The sequence below is a fragment of the Oncorhynchus keta genome, chromosome 32 (genome assembly GCF_023373465.1).
Source record: "Oncorhynchus keta strain PuntledgeMale-10-30-2019 chromosome 32, Oket_V2, whole genome shotgun sequence".
In the NCBI taxonomy this organism is placed as follows: domain Eukaryota; kingdom Metazoa; phylum Chordata; class Actinopteri; order Salmoniformes; family Salmonidae; genus Oncorhynchus; species Oncorhynchus keta.
Window position 1 is genome coordinate 27,003,890 of NC_068452.1, and position 22,430 is coordinate 27,026,319.

Genomic DNA, 22,430 nt, shown 5'->3' on the forward strand with positions numbered 1-22,430 from the left:
ATGTAACTAATATATTTATTATACTTGAGGTCAGTTTCATACTAACAACTGGATTTTTTTCACACTAACATGAGAATATTCCTTTGTAATTAGTGAACTTTTAAATTATTATTGTGTAATTCATATCCTGATGGTAGGCGTAACATCTGGGGATAGGCAGAACATGAATTATGTTGTTCAGATGGGGCGGGCTCATATATAAAGTCAAATAACATTACATATTTGTTAGGGTGAATCTCTTTGGATAGGCAGGCTCCTTTTTTAAATCAATTATTGGGCGGAGTCCATGCATATTTCAAGAAAGCTTCTGATCGTTGACGTACTATCAGGCCACGGTAAAGGTGACATTTCTATTGGACAATGGTGCCTCGTCTCACGACAACAACAGCCAGGATTAAGCCAATCACGAGTCGTCCTGGTTCACAAACGCTGTTTGTAAAATGACGTAAGTAGTTGAAAACAAGATGGCGACGTCTAAATTGTAAATGAGTTTATCTAAGTAGAAATCGGCCTCTCTGGGGCATTGTTGAGGTGTTACCTGTCCTCTGATAGTTTAATAAACGTAGAGCTAAGATAACGTCACCTTATGCGTTGTTAACGCTTCAAAGATCTCTGGACATCCTGGTTCTTTCCTTCAGCAACCTCCAGTTAAAGCTGGGGAGGCGAAGTTCTGAATTTCATTATGGACAGTAACGTTAGTGGGGAGTATATCTCGACCATGGAAAATATGGATCCGACTTTGTCAGAACTAGGGGACGAATTTACGCTGGGAGACATCGATGGTGAGTTACTATTTATGGCATAATTGATAAGAGAATATGGAATTTTTGTGTGTGTTTGTCCACGAAAGTTTGTGTCCTATTTCCGCTTTCTGACAGTATTTCGTGTCCTCGTCGCGGTAAGGCCGGGAGTCTGGTGATTTGTATCATGTGTCAAGCAAGCTCGCTTGTACATATATGTATTGCAATCGCATTTTACATCAATGAAGATTAAGGCATATTTAAAGGGGTGGTTCGCCTACAGCACAGTGGTCATAGTGTGTGCGTGTGAATTAACAACTCCTCAAATGTAACTGAGTGTGACTCAACTGTGAGCTGTGTCATTCAATTACCCGTAGGCAAAAAGTTACTTATACTTTCCCAATGGCTTATTAGCCTAGTTTTACTTGCTTCCTATTTATCTATGTTCTTCATTACATTTTGTTCTGAGATGTTTTTTTTGTCATGCTTGTCTACCTCTTTCCTGGCTGTCATACCATTGAGGGTTTGTTCATCAATAATGGAGAAAAAAGTGACTCCCAATGTCTATTCATAACTGGCCCATCAGTAATACCCCTTGTGTTTTTATGACGGGGAGACATGTCCGCTTCACCCTGCTCATTCATAGGCTCAGCACATTGACTCTATGGGGATAACATCACTGTTCCCATCTTATCAAAACAGCAGTTTTACCCTTGGCACACTGTGAAAGGATGGAGCTTTGTGTTACTGGTATCGTCCCGACCCTACTATCTAGAATTTTCTCCCCACAATTCCCAATGCAATAGCTGCTTTGGTTACATAACCTATTTTCTCTGCTCTGAGCAGCCCTAGGAAACTGTCCCCGTTTGACAGTTTTAGTCCTTTGTGTCACAATTGTCTAGGGGCTTGGGGCTCTGTTTTGTTTTGTGCCTCTGAAAGCCAACCCCCTGTGGAGCCCGATGAAGCAGACAATTCCAATGAATGATTAATATTAGACAAGACACTTATTCATTTTTTCCGAGCCTTTTCGAATGTGAGATGGACCCTATAAGCCATTTCTTCATCAATCGACCCATAGCCTCTACAGTAATGTATTATTTATTTATTTATTCACCTTTTATTTTTTTTTGCCCAATTTGAGAGGGTCTCATTCCCAATGGTGCCCTGAAAACAAACTACTCACATGATAATTCAATGCTAGCATGCTAGTAGATACCCATAGACTTCAAGTCATTACTACCTAATTGGGTGCAACCTTGTATCAGAGCATTTCGTGTTATTCTATACGTAAATCCGAGTGATAACCATTTAGTATTATAGGATAATGCCATAAACTGAAATAGCCTATTTCTAACTTAAGGTCTAATCTTTATTACACACTAATAGATAGTATAATTAATTACGATGTTATGCTACATTTTGTTATATTACATTAGAATCCCAATGGAATAGTTGTTGTACAATATTGTACATATTGTAGGACGTATAGTATTGCACCAGTATGCCTTTACCGGTTTGGTATGATATATTACTTTCGAATACTGGTATAATGGTTGTACAGTATCATACATTTTCAACAACAGATTGGTCGTACAGTATCCAATGTTTTGAATGCACCCGTAAACGGCATTCTGCACCCGTAGAATGCTGTTCATCGACTACAGCTCAGCATTTAACACCATAGTACCCTCAACTCGTCATCAAGCTCTGTGCAACTGGGTACTGGACTTCCTGACGGGCTGTCCCCAGGTGGTGAGAGTAGGTAACATCTCCACCCCGCTGATCTTCAACACTGGGGCTCCACAAGGATGCATTCTGAGCCCTCTCCTGTACTCCCTGTTCACCCACGACTGCGTGGCCATGCACGCCTCCAACTCAATCATCAAGTTTGCGGACGACACTACAGTGGTAGGCTTGATTACCAACAATGACGAGACGGCCTACAGGGAGGAGGTGAGGGCCCTCGGAGTGTGGTGTCAGGAAAATAACCTCACATTCAACGTCAACAAAACAAAGGAGTTGATCGTGGACTTCAGGAAACAGCAGAGGGAGCACCCCCCTATCCACATTGACGGGACAGTAGTGGAGAGGGTAGTACATTTTAAGTTCCTCAGCGTACACATCACAGACAAACTGAATTGGTCCACCCACACAGACAGCGTTGTAAAGAAGGCGCAGCAGCGCCTCTTCAACCTCAGGAGGCTGAAGAATTTCGGCTTGTCACCAAAAGCACTCACAAACTGTTACAGATGCACAATCGAGAGCATCATGTCGGGCTGTATCACCGCCTGGTACGGCAACTTCTCCGCCCACAACCGTAAGGCTGTCCAGAGGGTAGTGAGGTCTGCACAACGCATCACCGGGGGAAAACTACCTGCCCTCCAGGACACCTACACCATCCGATGTCACAGGAAGGCCATAAAGATCATCAAGGACAACAACCACCCGAGCCACTGCCTGTTCACCCCGCTATCATCCAGAAGGCGAGGTCAGTACAGGTGCATCAAAGCAGTGAACGAGAGACTGAAAAACAGCTTCTATCTCAAGGCCATCAGACTGTTAAACAGCCACCAATAACATTGAGTGGCTGCTGCCAACATACTGACTCAACTCCAGCCACTTTAATAATGGAAATTGATGTAAAAAATGTATCACTAGCCACTTTAAACAATGCAACTTAATATAATGTTTACATACCCTACATTATTCATCTCATATGTATATACTGTACTTGATGCCATCTACTGCCTCTTGCCTATGCCGTTCTGTACCATCACTCATTCATATATCATTATGTACATATTCTTTATCCCTTTACACTTGTGTGTATAAGGTAGCAGTTGTGAAATTGTTAGGTTAGATTACTCGTTGGTTACTACTGCATTGTTGGACCGAGAAGCACAAGCATTTCGCTACACTCGCATTAACATCTACTAACCATGTGACCAATACAATGTGATTTGATTTGAAATGCTTTGACCAACTCAATATTGCTTCACCTGTTTCCTCTGTGACTGAATTTAATATAACAATGCATGATCTAACTTCCTTCATACTGGACACAAAGACATGCACATGGTATCCATGAGTTCACCTGACTCTGGGGAAGTAGGTAAAGGTCATCATTGCCAAAATCCTGAAGTATCCCTTTAACAGAAGTGAGATGTTGTGCAGAATAGTTTTGTAAACTAAAAGGAGAAATTAAGTGAATTGCAGGAATTGAGGTCCAGCTGACCTTCTGATAAAGGATGCAGTGATATTAAACCTGTCACCTGTGATAAAGCGAATCAGGCTATGGTACACTGCATCCAAGGGTTTTAGAGTTGTGGCTGCTGCGTTCTGATAAATGGTGTCCCCATAATCATAAATGGGAGGACGATGCATTTATTGGCCTAGGTGTCTAGCCTTTATCGCAAGTGTGAGTTCAAGGTTGCATCCCCTCATTGATAAGTGTGAATATTCTTTAACCCCGATTCTTCTAGCATTGTTATCTATACATAGGTCCCTACAGGACACTTTTTCCTCCTGTCACAGTGGAATCTATAAGACCATTCCAAAGTCCTTTGAAGCCCATACTCTGGACATGCTTTCTGTATACAGTGACATGTCTTAGACGTTGTCATTAGAGAAGGGATTTTGGCAGTATTTCTAACAGCAGCAGTTATAAACTGGATAAAATGATTTTAGCAAATGTAAAGCTGTTATTTGAGTTATGAGAAACTCTTCTCATTGATTACATGCCTGTTATGCACCCCAGACAATGGTAAACCACATGAGAACATGTAGCCAACCTCTGGATTTGAGAGATGGCATGCCAGCATAGTTGTGACGTTGTGGTCTTACGATAAATGGACAAGAGTTAAACGCACCCTGCAGTAGACGACTTTAGAAACTGTTTCAACATGTAGGCTGCTCTCATTTCTTGCAATACCGGTTTGAAACTACTAGGTTTCTTTAGCATATGTAACTCCACAGCTCTTATCAGTACCGCCGTCCACAATCAAGACCTACTGCACCAGTAGCTGAAGTAATGTTCTTACCAGGATGCTCTTTTAACTCGTTCTCAGGGCATCTGTACTAGATTACCATGTCATTTGTCAGGGCTAGTCGTTGGAAGTCTTTCCTATAAGCACTAGCTGGCTGGCTGGCGCTCTCTTCCTTGACTCTGTGCCGGAACAGTAGCAGTGTATCGAACCAAGGCCACCACTCCATAAACTTCTTAATTCCTTCAGTGACCTTGCCCTGGCAGTAAACAGCATTGTCACTGTCTAGAGGTCACTGTGGAATCTCCTCTTTCCTGTGTTCTCTTCACTCAAGGCCAATTTCTAATGCAGGTTAATAATCTTCAGTGCCTTCAGAAAGTATTCACACCCCTTGACTTTTTCCACAGTTTGTTTTTTTTATAACAGCCTGAATTTAGAATGGATTCAATTTAGATCTTGTCACTGGCCTACACACAATACCCCATAATGTCAATGTCCCAATTTGTAAGTCGCTCTGGATAAGAGCGTCTGCTAAATGACTTAAATGTAAATGTAATGTAATGTCAAAGTGGAATTATGTTGTTTTTTTTTAAAGCTGAAATGTCTTAAGTCAATAAGTATTCAACCCTTTGTTATGGTAAGCCTAAATAAGTTCAGGAGTAAAATCTGCTTAACAAATCACATACTTTTAATCGACTGTGCAATAATAGTGTTTTAACATGATTTTTGAACGACTACTTCATCTCTGTACACCACACACATCATTTTCTGTAAGGTCCCTCAGTTGAGCAGTGAATTTCAAACACCAATTCAACCACAAAGACCAGGGAGGTTTTCCAATGCCTTGCGAAGGACAGCTATTGGTATACATTTTTTTTTAAATACATTGAATATCCCTTTGAGCATGGTGAACCTGAGCATGGTGAACCTGAGCATGGTGAACCTGAGCATGGTAAAATTCTAATTACACTTTAATTACACGAGGCCAATGGTGACTTTAAAACAGTTACAGAGTTGAATGTCTGATAGGAGAACACTGAGCATGAATCAACAACAGTAGTTACTTCACAATACTAACCTAAATGACAGTGTGAGAAGTAAGAAGTCTGTACATCACTGAGTACCATTCTTCATATTTTCAAGCATGGTGGTGGCTGCATCATGTTATGGGTATGCTTGTCATTGGCAATAACTAAACACAATGGAGCTATGCACAGGCAAAATCCTAGAGGAAAAACAGGTTCAGTCTGCTTTCCAACAGACACTAGGAGACAAATTCACCTTTCAGCAGGACAATAACCTGAAACAAGGATCGCTCACATAAGAAGACAAAACTGAAAAAATGTCAGATGAAACTGCAGTTCCTCACAATAAAATGACAAATCTTAATAAATATTGTTATAATTTAAAACTATACGACATTAAAACAAATCATTTTGGGCAGTGGTAGGAACTCCAGGTCCAATTCATTAAGCCGTTAAAGTCCCGAGTTGTGGATCTGCCCTTGTGACAGATTGTACGGCCCAGTACGTCACTGGGGCCAAGCTTCCTGACATCCAGGACCTAATATACTAGGCAGTGTCAGAGGAAGGCCCAAAAAATGGTCTGACTCCAGTCATCCAAGTCACAGACGGTTCTCTCTGCTACCGCACGGCAAGCGGTACCGGAGCGCCAAGTCTAGGACTAAAAGGCTTCTTAACAGCTTCTACCCCCAAGCCATAAGGCTGCTGAACAACTAATCAAATGGTCACCTGGGCTATTTACATTGACCCCTCCCCCCCTATTTACACTGTTGCTACTCACTGTTTATCTATGCATAGTCACTTTACAAATTACCTCTACTAACCTGTACCCCCTGCACATTGACTCGGAACCCCCTGTATATAGTTTCGTTATTGTTATGTACTTTTCTTGTTAAGTTTTGATTTGTTTTACTTTAGTTAGTAAATATCTTATTAACTCTCTATTTCTTGAACTACATTGTTGGTTAAGAGCTTGTAAGTAAGCATTTCACGCTATACCTGCTGTATTCGGCGCAAGTGACAAATAATATTTGATTTGATTGCAACAATGAAGCCCTACCTCCATTAGAGGGCCATATTAACAAATGGATTGTGTCTAATAAGCCAATTGTATGCTAACAATGTAAAGTCAAATTTGTTGTCTATTCAATCAATTGCCATTGCACATGATTTTATGGCTAAGAATAAAGTGCATTTTTAGCTCACCCACAACCAGAGACTCATGAACCCCTTGAATTATTCTCTCTCCTCAGAGATGCTCCAGTTCGTCAGCAATCAGGTGGGGGACTTCCCCGACCTCTTTGAGGACCAGATGTCCTCTGCAGGCTCCCTACAGAACGGTGCTGGGGCCACCCCACGCCCACCCCCTCAAGCCCCACAGACACCCCAGACCACTACCACAGTTTACCAGCACAGCAACGTGACCCTCACCCCCACCCAAACACTGGCCCAACAGTCCCTGCCCCTCACCCCACCACAGACCCCAGTCCAGACGTTCTCTTCAGGGCAGCATCAGATCCGCGCCCCTCCCCTGCTCCAGCCCCGGCCCCAGATGCAGGCCATCCAGCCCCAGCCCCAGATGCAGGCCATCCAGCCCCAGATGCAGGCCATCCAGCCCCAGATGCAGGCCATCCAGCCCCAGATGCAGGCCATCCAGCCCCAGATGCAGGCCATCCAGCCCCAGATGCAGGCCATCCAGCCCCAGATGCAGGCCATCCAGCCCCAGATGCAGGCCATCCAGCCCCAAATGCAGGCCATCCAACCCCAGATGCAGGCCATCCAGCCCCAGCAGCAACCCACCATCCAGGTCCACAGCCAGAGCATCCCCATGCAGACGCATAGCTTCCCTGTGCACACCCTGGTCCAGACCCACAACCAGGCTCTGCCCATCCAGTCCCAGGCCCAGACAGTGATGATCACATCTAGCGGTGGCCAGTCCCGCTTCATCCAGAACCCTGTCATCTGCCACCAGAGTCCCACTACAAGCTTCCAAGGTTAGAGCAATTGTTTTTTTTTTTATTATTGTTTTTTTTTACACTGAAAATATTTGTTCACTGGGAATCGGTGGTTATTCATTAGAAATGCACTTAAAGATGGTTATCATGTGAAATTATTCAGAGTCCTACATGCTTTTCTCTATGAATGGTGCCCTTTGACAATGTATCCATACTACGTACCTCTCTTTTTTTCCCACAGTCCTCCAACCGCAGATGCAGAGCATAATGACATCACCACAGGTTCAACCCATGACCATCCAGCACCAGAGACTACTGCAGACTGGCCAGACCATCCAGACTCTCTCCACCGCGCCTACAGTCCACACCATGCAACAGCAGGTTCAACAGCTACCCGTGAGTGTCAAGCTTCATACTTTACAATGTTTGAGTCCCTAATCAAAACTAGCTGCGTCCAATCTTTATAAAGTCTCTCTAAATACGTGCAGATCCTAGCATGGTGTAACGATAGACCTTGTTGTGTATGGCATCACTGGTTGTAACTGTTCCAGTGTCCCTGGTCTCTCTCAGCTTCTGGTCCACCAGCCTCAGATTCTGAAGACAGAGAATCTGGTTCTGACCACCCTGAAGCCTGATGGGACACAGGTTCTGTCCACCATGCAGAACCCTGGGATCACCACCTTGACCCATCCTATCCAGACACAGACTCTACAGGTACCGGTAGGTCTCTATACTATCTGTCTGCTTCACCCTCTCCCGTTCTTTTCTCTCTGTTCAGGGTCTAATGGGGATGGTCACATAGACCCAGATTAAACCAGAACTTGGACTGAAAAGGACTTTAGATAAAGATGACAAGAGAATTCAATTGAATATGCTTCTCTGCTCTGTCCCCCTTGGTATCTTATCTGTGTCATATGTCACCACTGACTTTTACCTTAACTCGTCCCTCAGACTCTGATGGGCAGTAACATCCTGACCACTGTGCCTGTCATGATGGGGGGCGGAGACAAGCTGCCAATCAAACAGCTGTCGTCAGGCACCTCCCACTGTGTAGGTGGGAACAGGCAGGTGATGGACCACGGGATGGGAATGGTGATGGGTCCAGGGGGGGTGATGAAGGAGGGAGAGAGGAGAACCACCCACAACATCATCGAGAAGAGGTACCGCTCCTCCATCAATGACAAGATCCTGGAGCTGAGGGACCTGGTCATGGGCGGCGACGCCAAGGTCAGGAAAACCAAGTGATACAATAATCCAATATTGACTATCTTTGACCTTACAGGAACAGTGGGTTTAGTTTTATTTTGTGGTCCAAGTCCGATAGAAACTTAGAGGAGCATGCTAGAATAATTTGAATGTTTCACAGGTGTCAAACTTAATTAGGCTATAAAACCACAGATTCTTGGTATTTCCTAGAGTACATGGAAGTCAGAGGAATGGAGTTGTACGTATAGGGCACTCTCACCAAATGTACACTGACACATTGCTAATGTGTTTGTACGCAGATGCACAAGTCAGGAGTGCTGAGGAAAGCCATCGACTACATCAAATACCTGCAGCAGGTCAACCACAAACTACGGCAGGAGAACCTGGCCCACAAGATGAACAGTAAGTCCCCCATTTATTACTAGTTAATCCATCACAACTTCAGTTCATGAACGGGCCATAATGCATTGGGCTCTCTCCCACTTCCGCTCTGTCAGAGTCGGTGGTGCTGTCTGACGATGTGGAGATGAAACCAGAGATGCTGATGATGTCACCTCCAGCCTCAGAGTCTGGTTCAGGATCTCCTCGTGAGTTCTCTCCATACTGCATCGACTCAGAGCCTGGCAGTCCCTTACTGGACCATGAGCAGGTACTGTGATGATGATAGCCAAGGAACTGTGATGTTTTTGTTGTTGTGTGGAAATGGTTTGAATTGAATGTTGCAAAGGTTGAACACTTACATAGTAGTTGAACTATTCTCTCTCTCTCCCCTTCACTCAGGTGAAGAGTGAGCCTGGCTCACCCTCTTCCGTGGGTGTGATGGATCGCTCTCGTCTCCTCCTCTGTGCCCTCACCTTCTTCTGCCTCTCCCTCAACCCCCTGCCCTCTCTCCTGGGATCTGAGGCCCAGAGCAGCTCTGGCTTGACCTCTGCACACAGAGCCTCCAGGACACTGTTCTCATTACCCAGCCAGACCCACAACTTTGGTCAGCCCCTTAGTTGACCCTTACACTGACCATACAAGTCCTATTGCATTCACGTTAGGTTATTATAGTCAAAGTCATTATTATTCTTAACAGTAAGAGTTCCCGGTTGGGAGTTGTTTTGAGGATGTATTGGACTTTATGTATCTTACACTGACTCCCTCTCTTTCCCACAGCGACCTGGCTTTGGTGCCTGTTGCCATGGTTGACGGTGTGGATGTTGAGCGGTGTTGGGGCAGTGTGGGGCTGTGTTAGGGTCCTCTACCTCTGGGAGCCTGTCACCCCCCTCCACTCGCCCAAATCTGTCTCCTTCTGGAGGCAGCGTAAACAAGCAGACCTACATCTCAACAGAGTGAGTTCACATCCCTTTATGTCTGAAGGATTTTCCCCTACTTATTGTTTTTCTCTGTACCTGTGTTTGAGTATCTCCTTTTAAATGGTGCCCTGATTGGGTAAAACCATCTTTCTGTGTCTATAGGTACATGAATGCCAAGTTCCATAAGTATTCTTATAGATTTTCCCACCTCTCCACTCCTACAGGGTGACTATACAGCAGCTATGGCCAGTTTGAAAACCTGCCTGTCAGTCTTGACCAGAGCCCTGCCCACCACCAGTTGGGACCTCCTCTTCTCACTCTCCTGGAACCTGATTCGCTACTGTCTGCATCACCCCACCCCTCTGGGCTGGCTGGTTCGCCAGGTTGGTGGGAAGCAAAAGGGGGAGGAGTCCAAGACCAGCTCCCGGGACGCAGCTCTGGTCTACCATAGGCTGAGCCAGCTGCAGCTCACAGGTGACTACACTGAATTGTCTAGAACGTTGAGCCTAGGTCCGTATCATTAGTCATTGTAAACACGATAACATAACACAGTAGTACCCCATCCTCTGTCTGGAACTTCTCTCTTTCTCTCTCTGTGTGTAGGGAAGCTTCCCCAGCGCAGTGGCCTGTGGGCTCTGTCTCTGTCTATGAGTGCCGTCAACCTCAGTGAGAGCGCCCAAAGCAAGATGGCCCCTGCCCAGCAGGCCCAGATCTATGTCACCGCGGCAACAGCTCTGCGCACTGTACTGGGCCACCACCTCTCCTGCCTGCCTGTGAGTGTCTCAGGGCATCCCTCCATCCTCCATTACTAACCCGCCACATCCCTCCATTACTGCTATGGTAATGATAACTCTGATACTATGCACTCACTGTCATCTTTCCCCACATGTCTGTGTCCCAGGGTTACCTGTTGAGCTGTGCTGAGGGTGTGGCCAGCCAATCAGACTCCAAGCCCATCCCTGACTGTCTGCACTGGCTCTTCACCCCATTGGGCAGGCAGTTCTTCCTTAGCTGTGATTGGTCTGTGAAGTCTGAGAGCAGAGAGGGTGTGTACACTTCCCAGAGAGACCCAGGTATGAACAATAAAGTCGATGGAAGAGCTAATAGTGTATACAGAAATGCCCTCATGCAACAATTAGGCCTTTTAATTATCTTTCTTTCTCTCTTTTCCTTTAGCTGACCCCATCGCCCAGCTGCATCGTTGTTTCTGTGAGAAGCTGCTGGAGAGAGCTGTGCACTCCCTCATCCAGCCCCACACTGACAGGGAGGCAGGCAAGCCCAAGAACGACTCGGGGTAAGGCCAGGATCCTCGGTGCCCAGTCACTTTCCTGTTTACCTATGCAAATTGTTTACTTTACTTAGTTTACTTTTCTTCACTCTCACTCTCTGTCTCTTAGGGAGTTCTCCAGTGCCTTGGAGTTTCTCCACCTATTGAACAGCTGCACAGAGGAGTCCTCTTCTCCTCCCTTCCCAGCCCCACCTAATCACACCACCATGCCAGGTACTGGAATGCACACGTTAGTGTGAACCACACCATGTTCTGTGTGGGACAGATTTCTTTACAGATTTCTCCCATCTTTGTTTCCTACGAGATGATCTGATGCTGTGAATGTGTATAGAATTTTATTCTTCTCATATGTATCTTGAACACTGAAGATAGACTCTTTATGATTAACATAATTGACTTATTCAATATAACATGTGAACCATTTTTGCTAGACCCCTTGATGCCACAGTTGAAGTCTAATGTTGTCATGTAATCTCTTCTCTGCTTAGTGGCAGACCCAGTGAGTCGCTGGTGGGCATTGGTCCTAAAGGCTGCTGCCCATTGGCTGCAAGGAGATGATGTCGCTGTGAGGTCACTGCTGGCAGAGGCAGAGCGCATGCCCAGAGCTCTCCATACCCTCGAGTCAGTATACTCTTGTTTATGTTGTGTGTTTTTTTTATTAGTCGTATGTACAGGATATACCTGGTATACACAGTCCAAAGAAATTGTTACCTGCAGGTTCCTTCTGGACAATACAACAATTACAAATAAGAAAATATAAGAACAGGAACATAAAGTAAATGGCTCAGTAGAATAGAATAAACATTTTAGTATAATACAGGAAGGTACAATTTCGTCCAATATTTATACATGTTTCGGGGAAGGGAGGATTGGGGGGCAAGTGTTTAGTTTGTGGAGTATTTAGTAATCTTAGTAAGAGTCTGGTAACATCGGTTGTGTGCTAAGGTGTGGAGTAGAGCTCGTGGCTGGAGTATGTGGGGTCCTTGATGATGTTGCGGGTCTTCTTCATGCACCGTTTTCAGTAGATGTCTTGGAAGTGTGGGAGCAGGGTCCCAGTGATGTGTATGTAAAGGACATTAGAAGCATTGCCATAATCCTATGTTTACCCTGTCATCCTGCAGTCATCCGTTGCCCAAGGCTGTGCTGCTGCTGTGTAAGGCGGTGCAGATGAGCCTTTCTCCTCTGAAGGGAGAGGGGGCGGTGGCCTGTCTGTCTCACTGCGACAGGGCCAGCAGCTACCTGCGCACCAGCATCTCTGTTCCCCTGTCCGCCCAGTCTGGAAATGGCCTCAACAAGGTACTCTCCCTAAATGCGGGTGTTTAGGATGCAAGTGAATATATATACACTCTCTGTGATTTTCTAGTTGAACCAACTCTAACCTTTGTGTATATACATGCAGTAAAGGTTGTAATGGAGCTTGGTTGATTCACAGTGTCCATTGGTCATATTACACACACACACCATGAACAAACATATACTGCACACGTTGCATGGGTGCTCGTTTGACTCACAAATGCATCGGTACAAGCTGACTCTAGCTAGGTATAGTAGTAGTGCGTGGGTGGTAGGGGGTGGCTGTGGTGCATTGTAGTTGCATTGCATGATCCTGCAGCCCAGTGCAATGTGTCTGCAGTGCAGTACAGGGGCCTCCCAAATCTGCAGGTACCTGCAACACACCATATCCAGGTCGAGACGATGCTTACAGTGCATGTACTGTCCCACATGACTCTCTTAGTTTCCATAACTCATTGTGTAGTCATTTATTACGTACTTCAACACTCCCCCCACCTTCCTCTGCCTTCCTGTTGTCTTTCCTACACCAAGGGGGTGGAGCTCCTGGTCTGTGACCTCTTGCTGACCCTCAGGACCAGCCTATGGCAAAGAGGAAGCAGCAGCAATGGGGAGCCAGGCCCCGCCCCTGGCTCCCAATTGGCTGGATTCCAGCGGGACCTGAGTTCATTGCGAAGACTGGGCCAATGCTACAGACAGGCACAACACAAGGTAACTAGGGCTTCAGACCTGCTAAATTATTCATGAGTAATTCATGGCTATCTGTGGTGTAATTACGTATGTTCCCTCTCTTGTCCTCCCCCAGGTCTTCCTGCATGAGACCACAGTGAGGCTGATTGCTGGAGCCAGTCCCACCCGCACACACCAGCTACTGGAGCACAGCCTCCGACGCAGGACCAACAACCCTGGGTACACCACGGGTAAGGACACACACACTTCAATTATTATCATGAATAATACCATTTGAAGTTGATATCAAATGTGTTTTTGATGTCAAATTAACACAAATGTAGTGCTTTCCTCACAAATGTACTGACCTTTCTTTACTTTTTTCTCCTCCCCTCTTCTCCTCCGCCCTGCAGCAGAGGGTGACTGTGTTCTGGGTGAGCGTGAAAGGGCTCATGCCATCCTGCTGGCGTGCCGCCACCTACCCTTACCCCTGCTGACCCCACCAGGGCACCGCGCCCGCCTACTGGCCGAGGCCAAGCGCACCCTTGAGCGTGTGGGTGACCGCCGCTCCCTACAGGACTGCCAGCAGATCCTGCTCCGCCTCAGTGGGGGCACCACCATCGCGGCCTCCTGATGATTCCCCCTGTAGACAGATCTCAGATCAGTTAGACCCACACACGTTAACGCTGACTTGTGATCTACTCACTCAGAGTACTGATCAGTGATAAGTTATTCTCCACCACATATTAGAAATTAGCCCACTTATACAGATCCCAGAACAGTCACATAGCCCTACAGACATATCACTGATAAATTACTAGTCAGTCATTTCCACACAGCATCTAATTGTCACGCAAACAGTCGTATCTCATGGACATATCACAGTACAGGAGAGACACCAAAAGGGACCTTCAATCTTCACACTGCCAGCCTGAACATTGACTACTGTTAACGTTCTGGCAGTGTCATATTTACTCTCACACACGCCTAACGCACCCCCATATCCTCACAGAAGGAGATTGTATATAATGCAGTCCATACACTGGACATGGTTTCTCACATGCTCACTGGTATAATGCTAACACTGTAACGTTGCTAACACTGCTTAGCGTAGAGAGAATCTGCTTATAGGCCCCAAAGGGAAAAAGGACCAAAATGGCTGCCATTGGGTCTCATCCACATACAATTCAGTCTCTCTCTTTGCTTGGCTAATTAGCCAACAGTTATTTTGAGTTGTGCCCTGCGATGAATGGACCTTCATCTACAAGAGGTTGTGCTCGTCGTGTCTGAAGCTTTATGACAAGAGCTGTAATGTCACAGGTAGATGACGGGCTGCACATGCACTGGCATTCCACAAGTTCTACATGCTAAAATGTCATGTGCGTTCAAGCTTCGCAATGATACATTTAAAATGTATGTATTTTTGACAGCCCAATACAATAGCTCAACGCAAGGAGACCGACTGTGGCTTCGGTGCATTCTAGCTTTGATAGTCACCCTCTAGCCTCTACTGTACAATGCAAAATAACTTGCTTCTCACAGTACAGTGCAGAGTAGTATCTATTTATATCTACCTCATTGACTGTACAATGCCAGTGTACTCAAGCGCAATATACTGTAGTACCACACCAGTTGGCATGGTGACAGTTGACAGTAGTCGTACCGTACACAGAGCAGCTTTATTTAGACTCAGCAGTGCAGTGCAATATTAATGGGCCAGCACTGTGAAAGTGCCATTCGTTTTACAATAAGAAAACAGCTTCATGGATTGGAGAGTCAACGTAAATGGAAAATCAAAGCCCAATTCTTTATACAAGTTTTATATATACATGCATACACAGTATCACAGTCATGATTGTATATAGATTGTACATTCTGTAGCCATGTAGAGACAGCAGTCTTAAATAGAATGAAGCAGGATGTTCTTATGTATGTGAGAGGGGAGAATAATGGGTAGAAAGAAGGAATCATCAACTCTGTAGGAAGGTTTGTGTGTTGGCCACCAGCCAGGGGCCGGAGTGAGTTGACTATGTTATTGACCAAACAGTTCGGTCACTGTCACGAAGGTTGATTCTGACCAATCTGATTGGGAAGCTCTCAAGCATAATGGCCTTGATTTAGTTAACAATTATTTTATGTTTTCAGTGTCAGAGCTATCCTTGTGGAATCTGTCCAATTGCTTGTAATTTTGTCTGTTGGCTAGACTTTGACAAAAGTGACATTCTCATCTTTTGTGTTCTGATTTTCTTATTTAATGGCTGTAATATTATACATGCTCAGTTTTTTTTGAGCAATCTTGTTTTATATTGTCAAGGCAACCTAGGGATATAAACTGTTGGAGTGTGAAGGAATGACTTTTTTTTATTTTTAAATTAGGATAATGGAGTTATCCTAATATTTTATGCAGGAAGTACTGTTGTCTAAGACATTAATTAGTATGGCAGTTTTTATAGGGCATCATTATTTGGCACATTGTAGTGTTTTTGACATGAACTCCAATGCACAGAAATGTGTTAATACACTTTACCCTAATATGAGAAAGACCGACTGTATGTCTTCCAGTTCAACCCAGCTATATTCACCGCTGTATGGTGTCAATTTACCCAACCATGTCCCTTGTATCTGCACCGTTATTTCAGATTGAATTCATCAGACTGGTTAGTGTGGTCTAGTAAGTGCTGCACAACCAACCATCTGCAGTGAATGGACATACTACGATTTATAATGTTACAAAATATCTCAAATGTTTTCCCTTCTATGTATTGTTTTTTGGATTTGTTTTAATAAAAGATGAATGTGGACAGCATGTGTGTTTGTCTTATTTTTAAGTTGCTATAAATGTGAAGCAGTAGGGATGCTATAGTAAAAATGTTTCCACAAGATTATTTTTTAGACAGAACACTCTTAAAGCAATGTTAGTGGTCTGCATTACGCTCCCACACTCATCTTGATCCTTATTAGGTGTTTCACTGGAGCTAGTGACTGGGCTGGTCAACAAAACTACACTGGTACTGTTTATCCACCTGAAGGCGGGGGAAGAAGACCACCCACACTTTACTATACTAGTCTCTATTCCTGCTTTCTTGGCTAGTTGCTGGTTCTTTCTCTCTGCCCCTCGGCTCTCTTCCTCAGTCCCTGGCCTTATTATTGAACTCAATGTACAGTGGGGCAAAAAAGTATTTAGTCAGCCACCAATTGTGCAAGTTCTCCCACTTAAGATGAGAGGCCTGTAATTTTCATCATAGGTACACGTCAACTATGACAGACAAAATGAGAGAAAAAAAATCCAGAAAATGACGTAGGATTTTTAATGAATTTATTTGCAAATTATGGTGGAAAATAAGTATTTGGTCAATAACAAAAGTTTCTCAATACTTTGTTATATACCCTTTGTTGGCAATGACAGAGGTCAAACGTTTTCTGTAAGTCTTCACAAGGTTTTCACACACTGTTGCTGGTATTTTGGCCCATTCCTCCATGCAGATCTCCTCTAGAGCAGTGATGTTTTGGGGCTGTTGCTGAGCAACACGGACTTTCAACTCCCTCCAAAGATTTTCTATGGGGTTGAGATCTGGAGACTGGCTAGGCCACTCCAGGACCTTGAAATGGTTCTTACGAAGCCACTCCTTCGTTGCCCAGGCGGTGTGTTTGGGATCATTGTCATGCTGAAAGACCCAGCCACGTTTCATCTTCAATGCCCTTGCTGATGGAAGGAGGTTTTCTCTCAAAATCTCACGATACCTGGCCCTTTGCAGAAAAACAGCCCCAAAGCATGATGTTTCCACCCCCATGCTTCACAGTAGGTATGGTGTTCTTTGGATGCAACTGAGCATTCTTTGTCCTCGAGTTGAGTTTTTACCAAAAAGTTATATTTTGGTTTCATCTGACCATATGACATTCTCCCAATCTTCTTCTGGATCATCCAAATGCTCTCTAGCAAATTTCAGATGGGCCTGAACATGTACTGGCTTAAGCAGGGGGACACGTCTGGCACTGCACGATTTGAGTCTCTGGCGGCGTGGTGTGTTACTGATGGTAGGCTTTGTTACTTTGGTCCCAGCAGCTCATTCACTCGGTCCCCCCGTGTGGTTCTGGGATTTTTGCTCACTGTTCGTGTGATCATTTTGACCCCACGGGGTGAGATCTTGCGTGGAGCCCCAGATCGAGGGAGATTATCAGTGGTCTTGTATGTCTTCTCTTTCCTAATAATTGCTCCCACAGTTGATTTCTTCAAACCAAGCTGCTTCCCTATTGCAGATTCAGTCTTCCCAGCCTGGTGCAGGTCTACAATTTTGTTTCTGGTGTCCTTTGACAGCTCTTTGGTCTTGGCCATAGTGGAGTTTGGAGTGTGACTGTTTGAGGTTGTGGACAGGTGTCTTTTATACTGATACAAGTTCAAACAGGTGCCATTAATACAGGTAACGAGTGGAGGACAGAGGAGCCTCTTAAAGAAGAAGTTACAGGTCTGTGAGAGCCAGAAATCTTGCTTGTTTGTAGGTGACCAAATACTTATTTTCCACCATAATTTGCAAAGAAATTAATAAAAAATCCTACAATGTGATTTTCTGGATTTTTTTCTCATTTTGTCTGTCATAGTTGAAGTGTACGTATGATGAAAATTACAGCCCTCTCATCTTTTTAAGTGGGAGAACATGCACAATTGGTGGCTGACTAAATACTTTTTTCCGCACTGTATGTCCCTCCTTTTCTGTCTCCATCTCCCTTTGCTGAAATCTTTTATTTGACTTGGGATGAATAGTGGTGTCTTACAGCCACTCCCCACAGTAGAAATAACTATTGTCTCTCCAGACTCGCTCTCTTTATTAATCCGTAGGAATGTCCTAGCAGACTGTGGCTCCCAGTATTTGACTACCCAGTGTCATGTTCAGAGTGGAATGTGGTCTCTATTTGAAACTCGCACAGCTAATACATTATCAAATTTGGCTTGGTCACACTGCTCTGGGGTAGGCAGTGTCCACCAAACATTATTCCATCCTCGTAGGCTTTGGTTTCAATAGAGCGACATTTTTGATAATGGCCAATTGCTTTGTGCATTTTCAACAGATTGTTCATAAATGTGTTGGTAATATTAAAGTCGTACACTTATCAATGTTTAATGTAGGCATGGTAATGTTATTTTACTTGCATCAGAATTCTGAATAACATTTAATTTCAATGTACTTTTTAAAATTACTCTTCTAGAACTGGACATTGGAGAGAATGGCCACAATTTCAAAGAACCAAAGTGCTTGGGAGGTTGTCCCAGTCGGACCACATTGTATGATGCACACAAATAAGGGACTTTTGAAGCAAATCGCCAGCTGAAAAACAAGCTCACGTGTTATCAAAATGAAAAACATGAAGAACTGGAACAAAAAGGAAAAGGGGAAGCATGAGAAATTTAAGAAAAGAGAGAAATGTGTGGTCATGTTCAACGATAACGAGCGACAGTGAGTTTGGCACATTATAAACAGCACAGGAGTCCCTCAACGCATAGCAAGCTAACGTTAGCTAACTATAGAGCTCTCATTAATCCTATCAGAAGTTAAGTATTGGTGAATGCAATAAATTGACCACAAGTGACTTGTACTCATCTGTTTGACTTATCGTATCTCCTGCAGGGATTATCTGACAGGATTCCACAAGAGAAAGGTGGAGAGGAGGAAAGCAGCAGTGGTGGAAATCCAGACCAAGATAAAGGAGGAGCAGAAGAGAGTCAGAGAAGAGGTAAACACCGGCTAAGAGAAAAAGCACAAGATTAAAACCCAAGTGTTAATTAAATAGACATGGTGTGTAAAACTTGTCACTTTAGTAGAGTTTTTGATGAAGGGAATACTAACAATGTGGACAGAAGGGGGCACAAATCATATTTACTCTTTAATTCCAGAGACACAAGGAGTATTTGAAGTTGCTGCAGGAAAGAAAAGAGGCTCTCGGTGAGTTTGAGCGAAATAATTAAATATGTCAGCTAGGCTTGACAGAATATTGTTGGCTGCCTTCACTTGCCCTTATCTGTGTTTTCAGGTTTACCCAGAAGTTAACATGTAGGTGTGAATCCATTTCACTTACTCTTATTGTTATGGTTAACTCTCCACAGATGAGGATGTTGATGATGAAGAAGATGAATTGGAGGATGTAATAACGGGCACAACCGAGTCTGTACAGTATGATCACCCCAACCATACTGTTACCGTAACAACCATCAGTGACCTTGACCTCACGGGGGCCAGCCTCTTTGCGCCAGAAACCAATCAGGTAAAGCATTTGTTGCTGATTTCCACGTCCCATGTTCTTATGTTTTGAAATTGTTTTTCTGAAAGGTATTCAAACTGTACATTATCTTTTGAAGGTTACTGAGGAGGAGGAGGTGGAGGAGCAGGAGAAAATGAGTGCTATGCCAAAGAAATCTGGGAATCCGATCCTCAATAAAAAGTAAGTTGTGTTTATCCTCACTCACATTTAATGAAAATCACTTGTATTCTTTCCTTGTGTTATTGATAATGGTCAAATTCACTGGAGGATTTAAAAAATGGGTAATAATTTATGCAAATTTCATTATTCCTCAACAACTGTGTTATACACCCTGGTAAGGAATAGTAATGAGCCCCCAATTCCTGTTCTATTGTCATTCTGTATTCAGTTCTGACAGCTAATTTAGTCTAATATGATGCCTATATAACAATATGAGCAGTGTGGTGGCAAGTTATTCTCACACGTTATTATCCCCCCTCCTCCCTCTCTGCAGAATCTGCTCACTGAACGCCTCGCTCCACGCTCACCAGACGCAGCGGAAGGGAAGCAGGAAGGGGAAACAGGAAGGCAAAGGACGAGGCCGGCCAACAGACAAGAAGCCAGGTGCCACAGACAAGAAGGGCAGAATTGAAAAGAACAGAGTTGGGAGGACCAGCAAGAAGCAAAGACGCAGACTGACTGGGAAGAGGGTACATCACAAGGACTGAGAGTTATGAAAAAATAGATTTGCAGTGTAAGGGTCTGTCTGGCCTCTTTGTTTGATCAGGATCATAAGCAGCCATGATAGACATTTAGAGTTTCTATGGTACCAGTTGGGAAAGTCTACAGAGCAAACAAATACACAAACTGCACATATTCATTCTCATTGAAAGCCAATGTCTGCTCGATCCAGAATGGCCGTTTCAAACACTGTTTTGTTTTAACCAATTGGACACGACCTGTCTGTTTCCTTTGTTAGGCTCTCTCCTTTCTACATGTTTGTTTATATGCTAACTGCTTTGGTATGTTGTATTCATCCAATGTGTATATGCTCAAAGTTTGATTAAAAGAAAAGGATATATACGAATCACTTGGAAACCTGACTCCTCAGTCAACATCCTTTTCCGAGCATCAGAGAAGAGATCTTTACGTGTGTATTTCTAGACATTATAGTACCCCATGCCCTCATTTGTTTAGATTTCAAGAAATGTGGTCTAGTCAATGATCTTAGTGTATGCTAATCTCATACCTTAGCAGTGTTTATTTATTTACACTAACCTGAGCTAACGCGTGCCATCTGTCACAAGCAGTTCATTTTGCTTTCTAAAGCTCATGATATCTAATACAACCTTCAATAGAGTAACTGTCATGCAATTGACTCCATATTGGTTCTAGATCTGGCAGACTGATAGGTTCTCGGTAATGTTAAGCAGAGCCAACATGGCAGTCAGAAGTGCATCAGTTTCATCCATTGTCGGAACAGCCAATCGGATCCATGTAAGAGTAAGAGCCTCAGGGGGATTGTCAGCAGGGGAAGAGGCTTGTGCCGGGGGTCTGATGGACAGTATATTACCTTTCTCTAAATGGCATATTCTCAGTTTAACTGACGGCTGAGAACTCTTCTGTCAGGTATCGTTGAAAACCTCTTCCTCTCAAATTTAAAAGAGAAAAATTAAATGAAAAATAATACACATTAAGAAATCTAGAAATTAATTATTCAATACTTTGACTTGTATTTAGATTTTTATTGCTGAAATGTTTTTAAATTGGGATGTTACCAAGTGCTCTCGGTGACGTTTAGTAATGATATTAATGATATGCTGGAAATAGTTCTATCATCTTCCTTTCTGTATTGTGTTTCACTATATCCTCTTGTGTAATTAGTTTTCACTTAGCTTAACTGTTCCGTTTTATCGCACTAACCATGAAATAATGACCCTTGTGGATTAAATATGCTACAGCATTGCTTCCAGCTCTGCTACATCGTCCTATAACAACTACGCTGTAATAATATCCCATCAATGTCTTACACTGTGTACATATAAATGTTGAAAGGATTTTAGCTGTTTTTTTCTCCTCATGGACTACTGTATATTTTTTTGAAATCCACAATTTTCCCTGAAGTACTACTGGTACTACTGTTTTACCACAACCACTTTTTCTACTTTGTGGTGTTTTAGGCTCATTAAATACTGTATTTGGTTTTATCTGCCTTTACAGCCTGTGTTGTTCCTCAGTATTCTCCGAGGTGTGCGATGAGTGAGCGCCTGCCACCTCTGGACTCGCCATGCCCCTCTCTGGCGATGACCTTATCTGTCCCAAGTTCCAGCCCAACATCTTCGACTCCTCCCGCTGCCACGACTGCCTGCGCCAGAAACACTTGCACTCGGGCACGAGTACAGGCACGGGTACAGCCGAAACACCACAGCTGAGCCTCACAGTGGAGAAGGAGCCAGGGCAAGCCACTGTACCTCTACCAGCACCACAGCTGAGCCTCACAGTGGAGAAGGAGCCAGGGCAAGCCACTGTACCTCCACCAGCACCACAGGCAGTGGAGAGGGATACCAGTGCCAAGTCAGAGGGAGAGGGGATTAGAAGAGTGGTGAGTGATTATCTGGGCCTATACAGACAGGTGGAAAGTAAGATATGGGGTCAGGGAAAGGGTCAGATAGACATTGAGGTCAGACAGTCAAGGATCAATACACAAGAGGAAGTAAGGGAGATGGCTGAGTGGTAATGTTGACTTTG

The 22,430-nt window shown here is 44.1% G+C and overlaps 2 protein-coding genes across 3 annotated transcripts; both read left to right on the top strand.

The window, feature by feature from the left end:
• Positions 1-441: 441 nt before the first annotated feature.
• Positions 442-16,252, top strand: LOC118365802 (sterol regulatory element-binding protein 2-like). 2 transcript variants are annotated; one of them, XM_052491107.1, is made up of 19 exons: positions 442-782; positions 6,999-7,739; positions 7,942-8,096; positions 8,271-8,414; positions 8,652-8,927; positions 9,206-9,308; positions 9,404-9,555; positions 9,687-9,891; positions 10,065-10,240; positions 10,429-10,678; positions 10,808-10,977; positions 11,106-11,277; positions 11,381-11,498; positions 11,602-11,705; positions 11,981-12,113; positions 12,614-12,788; positions 13,317-13,493; positions 13,588-13,702; positions 13,865-16,252. In XM_052491107.1, the coding sequence occupies exons 1-19, from the start codon at positions 683-685 to the stop codon at positions 14,083-14,085; spliced, it is 3,687 nt and encodes a 1,228-aa protein (XP_052347067.1). In that variant the 5' UTR covers positions 442-682; the 3' UTR covers positions 14,086-16,252. The 2 variants fall into 2 exon arrangements, with proteins under 2 accessions (XP_052347067.1, XP_052347066.1); XM_052491106.1 differs by having other exon boundaries at positions 443-782; positions 8,271-8,420.
• A 2,460-nt stretch (positions 16,253-18,712) lies between these two features.
• On the top strand, positions 18,713-20,769 carry LOC118365482 (nucleolar protein 12-like). The gene is made up of 6 exons (XM_035747737.2): positions 18,713-18,901; positions 19,073-19,178; positions 19,339-19,387; positions 19,549-19,706; positions 19,801-19,883; positions 20,197-20,769. Exons 1-6 carry the CDS (start codon positions 18,801-18,803, stop codon positions 20,408-20,410), a joined length of 711 nt encoding a protein of 236 aa, XP_035603630.1. The 5' UTR covers positions 18,713-18,800; the 3' UTR covers positions 20,411-20,769.
• Positions 20,770-22,430: the final 1,661 nt, after the last annotated feature.